This window comes from Plectropomus leopardus, chromosome 4 (genome assembly GCF_026936395.1).
Source record: "Plectropomus leopardus strain MGB_pleo_1.0 chromosome 4, ASM2693639v1, whole genome shotgun sequence".
In the NCBI taxonomy this organism is placed as follows: Eukaryota; Metazoa; Chordata; class Actinopteri; order Perciformes; family Serranidae; genus Plectropomus; species Plectropomus leopardus.
In genome coordinates, this window is record NC_142179.1 from 29,983,528 (window position 1) to 29,998,886 (window position 15,359).

Sequence of the window (15,359 nt, forward strand, 5' to 3'; positions counted from 1 at the left end):
TATAATGTCACAGACCCGCGATGGCATAACACCAGATACTGTTTCTGTATTCCGCTTCCGTCTGGCAGGATTTGTGAGAACAATTTTTGGCGGGTAATGTTACATCTAGGTGCTCTGACATGCCTGCGTTCCATTACTCGCTGAACTCCTTTTTCAAAAAAATAAAGGACTTGTTTCATGTTATTTAGTTTTCAGTTAATCTGACAAGTCTAAGATCTAAGACAAGTTTCAGCAGTATTTAAAGTTCACTTCATGGTGAGAGTGTTTTGTTTGTCCTTGTGTTCAAGCATCTCAAAGGCGGAGCGTGTGATTGAATCCCTCTGGACCTGTCGACAGGAAATTCCTCTCCCGTTTACTGTCTGCACCGGCCCCCTGAAAGTTCTTGTTGACTAAGTTTAAGTGGCGTGTTTGGCTTCATGTCATTTACTACATAAACGGTAGCGTGTGGTAAAAGCAGGCCTGTCTTCTCTGTAAATATCACTCAGTCGTGTGGCACGTTCTGTTCTCACAAGTGAGGCCGTTTGACCGTTGCTTGCTGATGTGGCTTCAGGCACCGCGCCATGTAGTACCTGTATTTACATGTTCATCTTGAACACAACTAACAGTGTGTGTTTAGAGTATGTGTGTGTGTTGAATATGTGGGGCAGGTTGCAGGGTGGGTTTAAGATGAACTAATGCATCTTCAGATCACACTATAAACGGAGTGTTTGTGTGTTAATGTAGCGTTCAGTTTATCCTTTTACCCAAAGAGTTGCCGGTATCATTTGCTGCAGTGGGATTACCCATCAAGTTGCACAGAAACATTTACAGCAGAAAGCCTCCTATTTGAATTTTCTGCTGCTGCTGCTGCTGCTGGTCCCAAAGTGCCTATAATGCAGCAGGGCAGTTTACATTTGTGAGATATTAAATGCAAACCTGAACAGACCAAAAAAGTTCATTTTTTTAAGAAAAAATTCTGACATTTTTGAGATTGAGCTTTTTACCCGCAGGTGCGGACACAGTTTCATTGTAGCTTTTTTTTTTTTTTTTTGCGTTTTCTCAAAGAGCACACGAGTGAAGTTTTTTTTCTGAATACTGATTGAAAGTCACTGGACAGTGAAAGTAAAAACAGGGTCAGTGTCTTCAGGGGTTCTGAGTCCTGCACACGTTCTTTTTACCTCCTTTGTCCTTAACTGAACCACAGTCCTGAAAGAAACTTTGTTCGCTGTGTTCATTCTAGCTCTGAAACTGAGTTATTAACAGGATTAGTCGATCGACGAAATGAATCGACAACAACCGTCCTCACTGATGAATCTTTGAAGTCATTAATCAAGCAAAAATGCCAAACATTCACTGCGTCAGCTGCTTTTCTGTTTTTACTGTATGTGCCCTGGATTCAGTTTATTTACCACACTACACGATGTTCAGTAGAAACAGTAGAGAACAAAAATCTGAGCTAAAAGAGAAGATAATATACAATAGAGTGATTTCATGCCTAATGTTCCAGTTACAGAAAGCACAGAAATACCCAGAGGGTCCGTATGGTAAAATATAACATCTTTGTTCAAAATGTTTAATAACAAGCATGGCAACAAACATGGCATGAGAGAACAATGCATGTTTAGAAAAATATATCTGCAAATGTATTTTTCAGCATACACTATACATTCACTTAACCTCTACTCGATATTAAACATTTACAATTCAAAAGTGATAGCTTCACTATAGAGTCACGGTAGAAAACAACACGGTCAGTTTCTGCTAAATAATGCTCGTTTCAGGATCAACTTACACCAGGAGAAAAGATTGAGGGAGACATTTTGGTAAAGCAGGCAAACAACCTGAGCTGTCCTTATTTTTAATTGGTATAGGTCTAGTTTTTTTATTGTTTTTTTTTTGTTTTTGTTTTTTTATTACTATTTTTACACGATAACAACCCCACCCCCTTCTCAGACATAGCTTTTTTTTTTCTTTAGACAATAAAATAAAAGTACTACATGGACAACCTACAACCACTCAGATTCTTACCTAAAAATCAAAGTAATGAAACCTAAGACCCAGTGGCGCGCCCTGAAATTTTTCATAATGGTGGCCAGATGAGGCCACTGAAAATCCAAAAGTAACTGAATTTCAGGAATTCACTAATGCTGTTGTAGAGTACAGGCTCGTTAAAAGTTGTGCCAATGTAGAGAGTTAAAGGGATACCGGTTTTCAACCAGCTTTGTATCATAGCAATGTCGGAAGTACGTGACGGTGAACTGTGATAAACTTCCCTCCATCTAACCAGGGCCGCTTTTCTAATTAAATGCTGCACTTCCGCATTTTCGTATTGCTTGCCCACTTATGCCGCCTCCATGGACACAAAGAGGAATAGAAGTGCATCATGAGACACACCCGACCCTCTCTCTCGCACTCTCTCCCTCAAACTCAGACCAAATTTCTGCTGGGCCACAGTGCATTCTGGTAGTTGCAGGTTCTCAACCTCTTAAACGAAAATCCAGCCACATTCCGAATTCTACGGTTATATGGCACCAATATCAAAAGTATTTGCATCTCTCTACTAGAGAGCCGAGTCTTATCAACAGACCATCGTTCCAGCCTCTGAATTATTTTGGAATTGCATACTTACTTACTTTGGTTTCTTATTTTGCGGTTAATATTACTAATGATCTGATGGGCACAGACTTATACTGGTACAGTTAACATTTTGAGTTCCTTAACAATCCTGTTTTAACGTGTTATGTATATGTATATACATGAGTAAGGTGATTTAGTGTTGTTATAGATGATAATAATAGATGGTCTTTTTCCTCAAAAAGACAAATATATAGTTTTCATTTGAAGGAAAGCGTCGATGTAAGGCATGACATATTTATTGGGTACAAGCCTTCTCAAGTATTGTGGAGACCCATAGAGCCCATTTTCATTCAGATATCTTGAGATGATAGTTCAAACGACCTATTTGAAAAAGGCCATGCCAGTTGTTCCCTCGCCAAAATTTAACCTTTCTTTGAAGCGTTATTTAGCCCCCTCCCTTACAAGCTATGTGGACATGGTGGGTACGTGCTACAGCCTCTTAAACACAGTCATTTTTGGCCTCCCATTATATTTTTTTAGGGGGCCAGTGGGGCGGCCAGCAATTAAACCACAGGGGCCATGGCCCCCCTTTCCCCTCCAAAGGGGCGCCACTGCTGAGATATTTTCTTAGTTGCCTAATTATTGGTACTTTTTTTGGTTGTTTCATAATATGTTGGACACTGTGTCATAGTTAAAATTATTTATTACATAAAGCAGATAGGGTTTTGGGCTTCCACCAAAACATCACCAGTATCCAGTAGTGAAGATACAGGAGTCAAACTCGGTGCAACCTCTTATTTTACTTCAAAACTCAAAAATGATGCCAAAAAAGAAAAGTAATGCTGACTTATTGAGTTTGAGTAAAAGAGGTTTTGGAATGAAGTCATTTTCCATGTTTGAGTAAAAGGAAGTGGTGGCTGTGTCTCCGTAGCTTAAACACTGCTTCAGTCCTCAGTGCAGGCACCTTTTGTATTGTGGCTCCATCCCAGTGTCTTTCTTTGAGGAAACTGTCCAGACTGAGAGAAGCAGAGAAGGTGCTGAAGTCATGGTCAGTATCCTGCTGGGTAGCCTCCTTTCCTGGGGTCGGACTCTGCACAGAGACGCTCTCCCTGCCGCACCACCGCTTGGACCACTGAGTCGGGAGTCGGCAGCAGCTGCGTTACATGGTTCTTCTGGACGAGACCCTCCAGAACACTCTGCCATGGTATCATCATTACACAAACACAAACATATAGTCTTGTGCTGGAGGTTAAGGGCTTCAATGAGGACAATAAAGGTAACAGACTTCCTAAAGGAACATTTCAGGCTTTAAATTTTCTAAGACATGCCACAAAGCTGTGGACTTCCTTACTTTCTGGCAGCCAGCGTATTATTGAAATCAACTTGCAAAAATGTCAAACTTGGTCCAGATAGGTAATCAGTTTAAAAAAAAAAACGTGTATACTCTTGCCATTTATTAATACTGCTACTGGTGTCTATGATGCCTAGAGGATGAATGCTCATGACTTTGTGTTTTTGGTGAAATACTTTAACAAATATCTGATGGAATGTCATGACATTTGGTCCACACATTCATGACCTCCTCAGGGTGATTTAAAATTACTTGATGTGGTCCCTTCACTTTTCATCTAGCGTCATCATCAGGTCAAAATTTCAAACGGCTCACAAACTTTGGTTAATGAGGAAATATCTGCAAAACGAATAACATTCCCATTAGCTTTAATTTCTTACGTACACACTTCCAAAACACACTCAAAACAAAAAAACACAGAAAGCCAACTGAAGGTGTTGACTCTCTGGAGACACACAACCAACTGAGCAGGGAAAACACAGCCTCCCTATGTAAGCTTCCAGCCAGGCTGATTAGCAGCAGCTGAGGGAAAACATCACAGGTGCACCCAATAACTCCTGATTAGTGAGGAAACCTGGGACCTAGATTTTAGGGGAGGGGGAGGAACTTTTACTTTGTAAAACCTCAGGGGGATATTTTTCTTTTATTTGTTTTTATTTAAATTTCACTTGACTTTATAAAACATGAAAATTTGCAAGGAACATGCTGTATATGATGTGGAAAGTTTCAGTTATGAATAAACATTTACTAAAGGCATTTAAACAAACTTTTGTGTTGGGGGTTTGTTATATTCCAAATGCTAAATATTGAAAGAAAGATTTTCATTTTTATTTTAAATGCATATTGGTCCAAATATTGGTTATCTGTCTCATTACTTTCTAATAATCAGTATCAGCCCTGAAAAACCATTATCAGTCGACCCCTGGACCAGAGATTTGATGACTGTTGCTAAATAAGGAGCCATCACATGAATTATAAATGCACAAATAAGTGCACAAATGAAACAGAATATCTTCTTTTTATCTCACTTCCACATTAAAGTTGTTTACTGAAATTGTTAACTTTAGCTAACAACACGAGAATTACAGAGCGTAGGTACGGTGACACTCACAGGGAGCCACTAGTCATCATTTTATGTCGTCATTTTTAACCTGATAGATGCTTTTTAATAATGAACACAGTTTAACGCAATATCTGAGTGATTCGTTTATTAAATATAAGCTTTTGTCAAAGTAATAAAAAGGACCGCGGATGATTAAAATATAATACAGGCATTACATGTCATGTATAAAGGCTGCACAAAATATTTCATAGAGCTGCCATTTGCCAAAGCTGCACTTTGAGAAACTAAGCTGTAGGTTTTTGATTATGCTTACATGTTTTTTGTTTTTTAAAACTGAAATTAAATTAAAATAGTTTTTTTGCTTGATGCGATGTATTATTATCCCAAGTATCAAGTCTGTGCAAGTTGATTTTTACACTGACATAAATTGAAATGAATGGCTGCCAGTAAGGCATGGAAATCAATCAAAAAACTCACACTGTGCTATGTAAAATATTGTGTGTTTGTAGTCATCTACTCTTTAACAGCCACTGAGCCATATCATTTATTACAGATATTTTGCATCACAAGTTTGTGTGTGTCACCCACCTTTTCAAAGCCCTGCTCCACTACTGTCATATTTGGGTTGAGCTGATTGTGAACTCGCGGCTCTGTCACAGCTTTCTTTAGGTCATAGTTGAAGAACAAGGAGTTCAGGATGACCTGATTCAGCCAGAAAAAAAGGACAGACTTTAAGTTTTAAAGAACTGACTGTGTGTGTCTGCAGGGTGGAGATGATGCGTGTGAATGAATCAGGCTCACTAAAGCGGTGGCTGTGGTGATTTTTGTGCCCCCGGATGCTCCTACAACCATTTTCACTCTGTTTTCTTTGTCAAAGATGATGGTAGGACACATGGAAGACAGCGGCCTCTTGCCTGCAACAGATAAACAGAACGTGGCTGCGACTGTGTAATAGACAAATGTTTACTTTTTACCTTGGGGTTTAATGGTCCACAAGCAGCATTTTAACAGCTAAAAACCACCACATTAATTTGACACTTATATAAAATGACTGCAAACAAAGCAGAGAACAGCAGTGGGCCACAGTGGGTGGTTGGCAATTAGCTTATTGCTTTGAAATGGAGCAGGATGATGCTGCTCGGGAAGTTAAAGCTATCAGAGTTCCTGACAATGACAAATGCAGGTACAAGTAAGAGCCTGGTGGAAGCATCACCTCTGCATCTTGTTCACTAGAGAGAGGGTCATCCTCTATGTGATGGTAAAAACAAGGGACTTAATTTAGGAAAACACTGTTATCCATCAACAGAGACGTGTCAAAAAGTCGTAACCTAAACTGGGGGTTGGAGTAATACAAGTGTGATAACTTAGTCCAGCCACACCTGGTTGGATGAAATTGTTCGGTGAGGGAGGGATTCCAAACCCGTTGGTCATGTACGGGGAGCTGAAGTCGTCCATTTCATCGTTGAAAATGATTCCAGTTGATCGAGACATGACTTTGGAACCAAAGCTGGGGAAATGAAACAGCTTTTTAATGAGTCATTAATACAAAGTCACAGATAATGATCAGCAAAAACTGCAGTCCACATGTCTGTGTTTTATTCTGACAAAAAAACTCCAGGGATTCCCACATATTGATTATTTGTGGCGACCCGCCACGATTAAAGCATCTGCCGTCACGCATTGATTTTATAATTCTGAAGATGACCATTAATAAGGAGCGCTATTGGAATATATATTCCACTCAGTTATTCACTCACCACACTCCCAGAGCGCAGAGCGTACTCTGTGAGCATAAACTGCTGCTGAGGAAAAAATAACTTATGACAAGTTTCGCTTGTGCTGCTTTCGCTGACCCACAGAGACGTCGATTTTAAAGAGGGGACACAGACTGATTAAAAAAGGGATGGACACACAGACACAGACACAAGATTTAAAAAAAAAAGAAGATTGCTGACCCCACCTCCCCCCACACCCATTATTTTTCCATCCCGTTGTCTACCAATTTGCATTCTGTGGGAAACATTGGACTATTTCTCAACTTTTCGGAGAGCTTGACTTCTTACTATAGATTAATGGTGCTGGTGGCCGCCACAGCGCTTCCGTCCTCAGCTATGACCGACAGGTGAGCCGTCCCGTGGTTGTCTGGAACAAAATAGTCTGGCTCGTAGTAGCTGTCTGGGTGGGTGGTGTCGTCTGTAATTTTACTCCTTATGCCGTCAGCAAAGTAGTCTGAGGTCATGTTTAGGATGAGCTGAGGAGAGCAAAACAAGTTAGTCACAGAGCAGTTTTTCATTAAAATCAGAAACACCAGCAGAGCATTTGTCCTGACTTTTGTAACAGCACAAAATACACAAATAAATGCACATGCTACACACTTCACACACTATGGAGCTGCACAGTAGCCAGCAGGAGCTGTCTGTGATCACATTGAGAACAGTGGTGCTAGAAAAGCTCCAAAATAAAGGTCTGACCTGCAGTAATAACAACATGAAGGCTTACATCAGTAATATTGAGATAACGTGGGTCCCCGAGTCTGCTCCTCTTGGCATAAGCAAACCGAAAAGCCTCTACGATTCGATGGTACGTCAGAGTCTTTTTCTCTGCTGTAGAGACACTTGTGTCTGAAAAGTTGTAGCCTGCAAAATATCCACAGGAAAAACATGTCTGCTGTAAATGAAGAATTTTCTCGGCCTAATCAGGTAATGAGTCTTCTCCATCATTGTGCTAAAAACCCATTTCAGGCGGTGGCAGGTCATTAAGCTGTGATCTCTCAATTCAAATACCAACACAGAACCCTTTCAGCAGTATGAAAAAGGGAAACGTGTTCATCCAGATTCATATATGAACACATTAAATCGTGTTCCTCATTTTAAAATTAATGATGCCACTTTTTATTTAAAGCATGACTAAAGATTCTCTGGCTGAACAGATGGGCTGTTGATGGTGAATTAAATTTGGCAAGCAGAACTGAGTCGCAGCTCTGTTTTCTGCTTCCAAAACAGGCGGAGAAACATTCCAGGGACGACCTGGGGAAACCTGACATCCTTTCTTCTACATGGCTGCACAAGCACTTGGCCGGCTGCTCCGCTCACCATCCACTATGTTGAGTATGAGTGCCAGCACAGGGCCACTGGAGGGGGCGTCTGGGACATGCATGGTGTATTCCCCAACGTTCAGCTTCAGAGGGTTCTCGTTCAGCACAGGCTGGTACTCCAACAAATCATCCAGGGTGATGATGCCGCCTGGAACGAGCAGAGAAGTGTCAGAGGGGATTTACGATGAGGAATAAAGCACAAATTAATAATTGCCAGGAGTTGTGCTATTTCCCTCATGGGAATTTATTCTCTACAGACAGCAATAACAAGGAAACAACATAAGACCTGCCGCCTGGATGTCCTCGACGATGCTGCGTGCCATTGACCCGTTATAAAACACATCCGGCCCCTCTTCTGCTATTCTTTGGTACGTGTCGGCCAGCTTCGGAAATCTAACGATGTCATTTTCCTTCAGTATGTTTTTTTTAGAATCACAAAACACCTCACTGGAAGAAGATAAAAGGAAAAACAAGAAAACAAGTTAGATAGACATTTTTAAGTCTGTCCAAGTCTGTCCATGTAAACTGCAGCAAACTGCTTCCATGCACTCTCAAAGACTGGAAATAGGTTAACAGTTTACTTGCCTCTGTCCAATGTTAAACCCAAAAAATACATCTCGCAGCACTTCTAAAGCGCAATAATTAGACTTCCAAGAAGTACTGCTGATAGTTTCAGCACACACAAAGTTCACTCATCTTTGGTGTGTTGTTTTTGCATAAATAGTTGAAAAATATTTAACAACAAGATGAGCAAAAAGGGAATTTGGCCACTCAGCTGGCTCCAGTCTTCATGCTGAGATAAGCTAAGCTAATCATCTCCAAGCTGTAACTCCAAATTTGATGTAATGACCGGAGAGGGGAAATCAAATTATTCCTTCTAAGTTGTCAGAACAAACTGAACTAAGCCGTAAACTAGAAAAAGCAGCAGAATAAGCCACCGTTGCTGCCGTCCAGCTCAGCTGGTGTTGTGCTTTTAAGTCTTCATCCTCACCACATGTTGGCGTCTCTTTGAATGGAATCTTTGCTCTTGAAGATGGCATGAGCCAAAGCTTTTCCTATAGGAAAGCCGTCCCGAGCCAAGGCAATGCTGGGCTCAAATAGGTCCTTCCACGGCAGCCTGCCATGCCTTTTGTGTGCCATCTCGTAGCCGCGGATCTCCCCGGGAATGGCTATGGACAATCCACCTGTCATGCAGAAACAGCAGTATCACTGGTTTAGATTTCACATTTCTTTCTGACCACTGTCTGACGGAGGGTCAAGCAACTAAGAGACAACAATACACATCTGTAGATATGTTGTGCTGCACATACAGATTTAGTATGTTGTGTTTATGTAACCAGCAGCAGGGGCAAGAGAACATATAGCAAGGATGACGAAACATTCGAGAGCTGTTTGATGGATAGATTTTAGAGTAGAACATTTATCCTCGATAAATCCCTCTCTGGCTCTGACACAACATGAGAGTCAAGTTACAAAAGCATCAACAGCTTTACAGAACACAATAGTCAGATTTGCACTGAGTGAATCTGTGTCTGGGAAATACTCCAACATCTCGACGCTATTACCTGTACGAGAAAGCTTGGTGTTGTTGCCAAACATGTCTTCAGTGGCGTTCATGGGCGCCGTCTCCCTCGCATCAATGGTTTCCACCTTCCCTGTCGAGCAGGAAATGAGGACAGATTGCTAATTGTGTTTTTGCTCAGTTAACTTTGGTTGAGAAGTTGTAACTAATGATGCAAACTCACCCGTGGTGGCATCATAGATGACAAAGAAGAGCCCTCCTCCGATGCCCATGCTGTGAGCGTTCAAAAGGCCGACGCACAGCAAGGCAGCGATAGAGGCGTCCACGGCTGAACCGTTTTTCTTCAGAATGTCCCTAAAAACACGAGAATACACTTAGCAGAAGCTGGCACTTGCATATGCACAAAGGAGCATGCCACTTTATGTCACGTTGAGGAACAAAAGTATACGAGTTGTCTTACCTCCCCACTTCTGAACACTTCCCAGCATCAGCAGCCACAGCAGCCTTTGAGTAGAAGTAGTCTGTGGGGGGAGGCGTGTTTTTCTTCCCCAGGCCCATGAACACCCCCAGGAACAGGCTCACTGCAGCCACCAGAAGGACCACCAGACCAGCAATCAGGGACTTCCCAACCATTTTCCTGCTCGGGAAAATCAGCACACCTCATAGTCAGAATCCTTTGGCTCAGAAACGAATGTCCTCTCGTCCAGATGTCACCTGTTATTATTCAGAGTGGTGTCAAAACCTTTCCATGAATAACAATGTGGGAAAAAGGCACATCATGTTGTACAGAGCAGAAAGTTCACTCACCTTTAGTGTATGGCACAGATAGATGGAAAATATTGCACAAAAAGAAGAGAGAAGAAGGGACTTCAGCTAACTCTCAGTTTCTGCCAGCAGTAATGACAAGGTGTTTACTATGACCACATTCAGTCACTATCGATGCGTCATCTTTGTTTTCAGGTGTCACACTGGATAATAAGTGTGTCCTTCAGTTGTTTTGAAAGTTAGAGACAGAAAAATACACACATGTAGCAGGAAATGTACATAGAAGAAGACGAGGGTGGGAGGCATGGGTGGTTTACTGAATGGGCAGAGCGGGCACAGGCCCAGGGGGCCAAAGTGTCAGGGGCCCCCTGGCCTTCACTTACAAAATACCCCTCAAACTAACACGTACCAGTCAGGAAGAGACTCAAAATGATCACAAAGAGATGCAAAGGAACATCAAAGAGACACAAAATAACCACGAGGAGACACAAAATGACCAAAAAAGACACAAAATTAACTGCAAGAGAAGCAAAACAATCACAAGGGGACATCAAAAGACCACAAAGAGACACAAAAAATGCAAAGGACCTGTAAAGAGACAACAATAATCTTAAGGAGACACATACTGACTACAAAATGACACAAAATGCCCAAAAAGACTCAGTACACCTCAAAGAGACCCAAGTGACTACAGAAGACACAAAAAAACTAGCCGCAAATAGATGAAATAACAACAAAACAGCCGAAACAACCATTAGAAGACACAAAAGGACAAAAATTGACACAAAACGCCTGAAGAAGACATAAAACTACCTCAGAGACAGAACACAATCATAAGGGGACACAAAAAGACTACAAATTGGCATAAAACACCCAAAAGTGACACAGAATGAACTCACTAAGTTGCAAAATTACCTCGGAGACCCCAACAACTACAGAGACAAAAAAAAATCAAAGATACAAAATAATCACAAGGAGACATATAATGACAAAAAAACCCCACAAAATATACCTGTGTGTGTCTTGCTCCCATGTGAGAGAGGTGGTAGGAGGACAAAGGTCATGAAAGCTAACCTCTGCAAACTACTGTGTTTGAGCTCTTGGGAACGTTAGCTATAAAACAATAAGGTTTGTAATTTTTCCAGATTCAGTTCTTCACAAAATCTGAATTTGTGGTTTAATCAATCATTTCTTTTAAACAAGCCGTCGCTTTTTCAAATGATGGATGCCTCCCTTTCCTCACTCTGGAGTGAGACTCTTGAGTTTGTCTTTCTTGTCCTCCATAACCTTCCATTTCACCCTGATATCAATCTGGCAGGCTTGCCAAAGTGAATGTGAGAGTGATCTGTTTACAGATGCAGGCAGCATTCATCCGTGTCTCGGGACCCTGTGTGATTGGCTCAGCCGGCAGCGCTGCTATGCTCAGTAGCCGTGTCACAGTCTATTTGGCTTATTCTACGGGCATCCTCGGAGCGATTGAGATGCCGGAGCCTTTCGCCCAGCAGCGCAGGTGCAAGCCGGCAGCGTCGGTGATGGGAGCCTCTCAAAAGCAAACACCCTTCTTTGGGGCCTCAGCTAATTCAGCATGTGCTCCTGTTGCTGGGCCACGCTGATAAAGCACTGTCAAAGGAGCCTGTGGGCTGCTGCTGCTGCTGCTGCTGTGATTGTGTCTAAATCGAATCACTACTATCCTGTTCTGGATCTCCCAGGTTCAGAGCCGCCCCAAGGAGGGGAGTTTATTGAATGGACAGAGCTGATTTATAGCGGAAGACAACAATTACATATCTGTTTGTTGCAGATCTCGAAAGCCTTCCTTCAGCCTTTGTGCACAAGTCACTGTCAGTGCATGAGGGTTGTTTTATTAAAAATATCAGCAGGAGCTTGTTTATATTTTTATCCCTCAGATGGATGGGTATAGATTTCATTTTGACTTTGCTGGGAGGGAAACAGTCCAACCCACCAGGTCTCCTTCCAGTTGTTTTCACACAATAAGGGGAGGGCTTGTCTGTGTCTATATATGCAGCAGCAAATCAAATCACGCACTGCTGTTGTTCCTCAGTGACAGGTGAAACGCAGCCTGCAGTAACACTTCAAGCAAAGAAAGGGCCACAAGGAGGTGATGTCATGTGTTTTTATGTGTGGCTGCAGCCCTTTAATGATAGGGCGTCATAGATGCACTCTTGTGTGTGCTGCAACTACAAGTTGAAAATTCAGCTTTGTCTTTCTTCCTAATTGGATAGTGGGGAAAAAAACAGATGGATGCATGTCTTCTACCCCAGAGGTTAACAAAACTTCTTTTTTTTTTGCTCGTGACCCCTTTACATGAAAGTTTTCGTACATGCATGCAGGCTCAAAACGAGGACATTGCAGGTCATGCAATGATGCCTCCAGAAATTTGTCATTGGGGTGGCCAGATGGGGCCGCTGAAAATCTACACTAAACAAAAAGCCATAACAGGATTTCAGGAATTTGATTTTGCTGTTGGAGTGGCTGAAAATTGTGTCATTATGGAGAGATAAGGAATCACATACTTATATTAGTTTCCTATTTTACAGTTAGTAGGGGCGACTTAACCCTTAAACACCCAGATATCATTAATATTTTGCTGCTTGTGGTGTCGTTTTAAAGAAAAAATTAAAATCCAACAGCCTATTATAAAAAGCAAAAATGTGCAAAATTACCTAGTTGTTAAGCATAAAAAAATCAAAGTTTAAAAGAATATCTGAAAAATAAGTATAATTTTCTGTAGCATAAAGTGTTCAAAAACTTCAACAATCAAAGTTGGCATATACAGTTCCCATAATGCAACCCTCTCTGCCTCCTAATTGACCACATTGGTTGTCCACAAGCCATACTTTCCAGGTTGTAACACAGGTTTTCTGTTAAAAAGTTTAAGTCTTAAGTCTGAGATAACCCTGATGACATCATGAGGGATGATTTCTCAGAGTCTTTAAATAGTAGTGCTCCTTGTGATACTTAAACTGGACTAATTTGTTAAAGTGATGCACCCCCTTCATCACCTCACAACCCCTCAGGCCCCTTTGAATCTTGTGACCCCTTAGGTTGGGAACACTGCTTAATCCAGTGGTCGCAGCACTCTATCAATGTCAAGGGTTTAAAATTTGAGGCTCATCGAGCTGATATTGCACTGATGGATGCCTTGGATTAAATATTTTTTAGCACCACCAACCATCCTTTTACACACATTTGAAAATATAACAACAACATTAGAGCAAGACAGTTAGTTTGGCATATATGGGGCTGAGCAATATGGAGAAAACACCTCAATATCTGTACTTATGATACTGTAGGGTTGACTATTGCTGCTTTGGCAAAATATTTACTCAATACCATTTTTGATCATAATAATCTGTGACGTGGATATAATGTCTAAGTGGTGAAAGGAAAATACTAGGAAAGCCAGAGAGAGAGACTAGTACCAAAGAGTCTAGTGCATTCACTTCACTGTTGTCACTTCGCTGTAATTCAGCCTTTAAAAACAGGAAAAGACAACACTTAGAATATTTCAAAATCCAAAATCGAAAACAATATCTAGTCTCATATCATGATACCAATATAATATTGGTATACTCCCCAGCCCTATTAGCATGTGTTGTAAAAATGAGTTACTCCATCAGCATTGCTTGGAGAGTCAAAGCTCTGACAAAACAAATTAGCTGCGTAGGACTGATACATTAAATTAAGGGCGCCAGATAATTACAACCTCTAGGAAAATATGCAGCAGAACGGGTCCAGGGAGGAAATTGAGCAGCCAGAGGAAATATTTATTAGAGAGCATTTACCGTCCTGCTCCGCTAAACAAGGCTAAGCCTGAATCATAACCAAAAATAAGGTCAAATCAGGATCAAAGTCCTTAATGCAACAATGATGAGAGCCACAAATAGAAACACATCACAACCACAAACCTCTCTTTGATAGGACTGAATCACATGAAGAAGAAAAATGATGTTATGTTTACAGGAGTATTGTTAAAGTGCAGTCCGTGATATTGTTGTGCAATATCTTAACTGAAAGGTGTCTCTTGTGTAGCAGGGTGCACATAAGGGCAGGGGCGGATTTTCAGACAGTGGGGCCCTGGGCACAGACATGCAAAAGGCCCCTACTCACCTCTCCTTTATAGGAGCAGAATACACACACTCTATAGTTGGTTAGCCTTTTTGTGTCATTGCTTAGCATATCTGTGTGATTACAACGCAACCTTTAGAAGTTTGTGCCTCTTTGTGATCGCTTTCCCTCTTTTGTGTCATTGCTCGCATTTCTTTGTAGTTGCAATTTATCTATTGAGGTCTTTTGTGCCTCTTTGTAGTCGTTTTGTGCTTTGAGGTAATTTTGTTTCGTTTTTGGACATTTTGTTTCTTGTTTTGAATGTTTTGCCACTTTTGTGTAATTTTTTGCATCTCTTTGCAGTCAAAATGCATCTTTTGGGGTCTTTTGTGCCTCTTTGTAGTCATTTTGAGTCCCTTGAGGTAATTTTGTTTCAGTTTTGGTTGTTTTGTTTTATTCATGGGGTTGTTTTGCCCCTTTTTGTAGTTGTTTTGTGTCTCTTCGCAGTTCCTTTGCATTTCTTGTGATCATTTTAAATATCTCCCTTTGTATTATGTGTTAATATGAGTGACACTTTGTAGGTGAGGGCCAGGGGCCCCCTTACACTCTGGCCTCCTGGGCCTGTGCCTGGTAGGCCCATGCAGCAATCCTTCCATGCATAAGAACTCTTTAAGTTCCCTGAACCAAGATAGTGATTCACATGACAGAAACACACTCTGGGTCATGGATGCTGTTCAAAGAATGACAATGACTCAGTGGAGTCGTGACAGGTGCAAACAGAGTTTGACAGCTCCTGCAATGGCTGACTGACAACAGGACTGCCAAAAGAGGAAATTCATATTTGCATAGGGCCAATGGCACAGCGCATCTTTGTGCAACAGCAGAAAAAACTTAAATTTCTTCTGAAGGATAAGAAACTATAAGCAAACCCTCCAGACTCAAA

At 41.4% G+C, this 15,359-nt stretch overlaps 1 protein-coding gene across 2 annotated transcripts in view; it reads right to left on the reverse strand.

The window, feature by feature from the left end:
• Nucleotides 1–1,322: 1,322 nt before the first annotated feature.
• The window catches only part of ggt1a (gamma-glutamyltransferase 1a), a 29,443-nt gene continuing 15,406 nt past the window's right edge, over nucleotides 1,323–15,359 (reverse strand). The window contains exons 2-13 of one of the 2 annotated variants that reach the window (XM_088077074.1): nucleotides 10,047–10,223; nucleotides 9,810–9,940; nucleotides 9,630–9,719; nucleotides 9,056–9,248; nucleotides 8,351–8,511; nucleotides 8,063–8,212; nucleotides 7,470–7,606; nucleotides 7,034–7,221; nucleotides 6,350–6,477; nucleotides 5,772–5,884; nucleotides 5,559–5,672; nucleotides 1,323–3,752 (exon numbers count right to left, since the gene is read on the reverse strand). In XM_088077074.1, coding sequence (XP_087933200.1) covers nucleotides 3,606–3,752; nucleotides 5,559–5,672; nucleotides 5,772–5,884; nucleotides 6,350–6,477; nucleotides 7,034–7,221; nucleotides 7,470–7,606; nucleotides 8,063–8,212; nucleotides 8,351–8,511; nucleotides 9,056–9,248; nucleotides 9,630–9,719; nucleotides 9,810–9,940; nucleotides 10,047–10,219 — 1,725 coding nt within the window. In that variant the 5' untranslated portion in view covers nucleotides 10,220–10,223 and the 3' untranslated portion in view covers nucleotides 1,323–3,605. Of the gene's footprint in view, nucleotides 3,753–5,558; nucleotides 5,673–5,771; nucleotides 5,885–6,349; nucleotides 6,478–7,033; nucleotides 7,222–7,469; nucleotides 7,607–8,062; nucleotides 8,213–8,350; nucleotides 8,512–9,055; nucleotides 9,249–9,629; nucleotides 9,720–9,809; nucleotides 9,941–10,046; nucleotides 10,227–15,359 lie in introns of those variants that run through there. The other variant, XM_042488484.2, reaches the window with a different exon arrangement.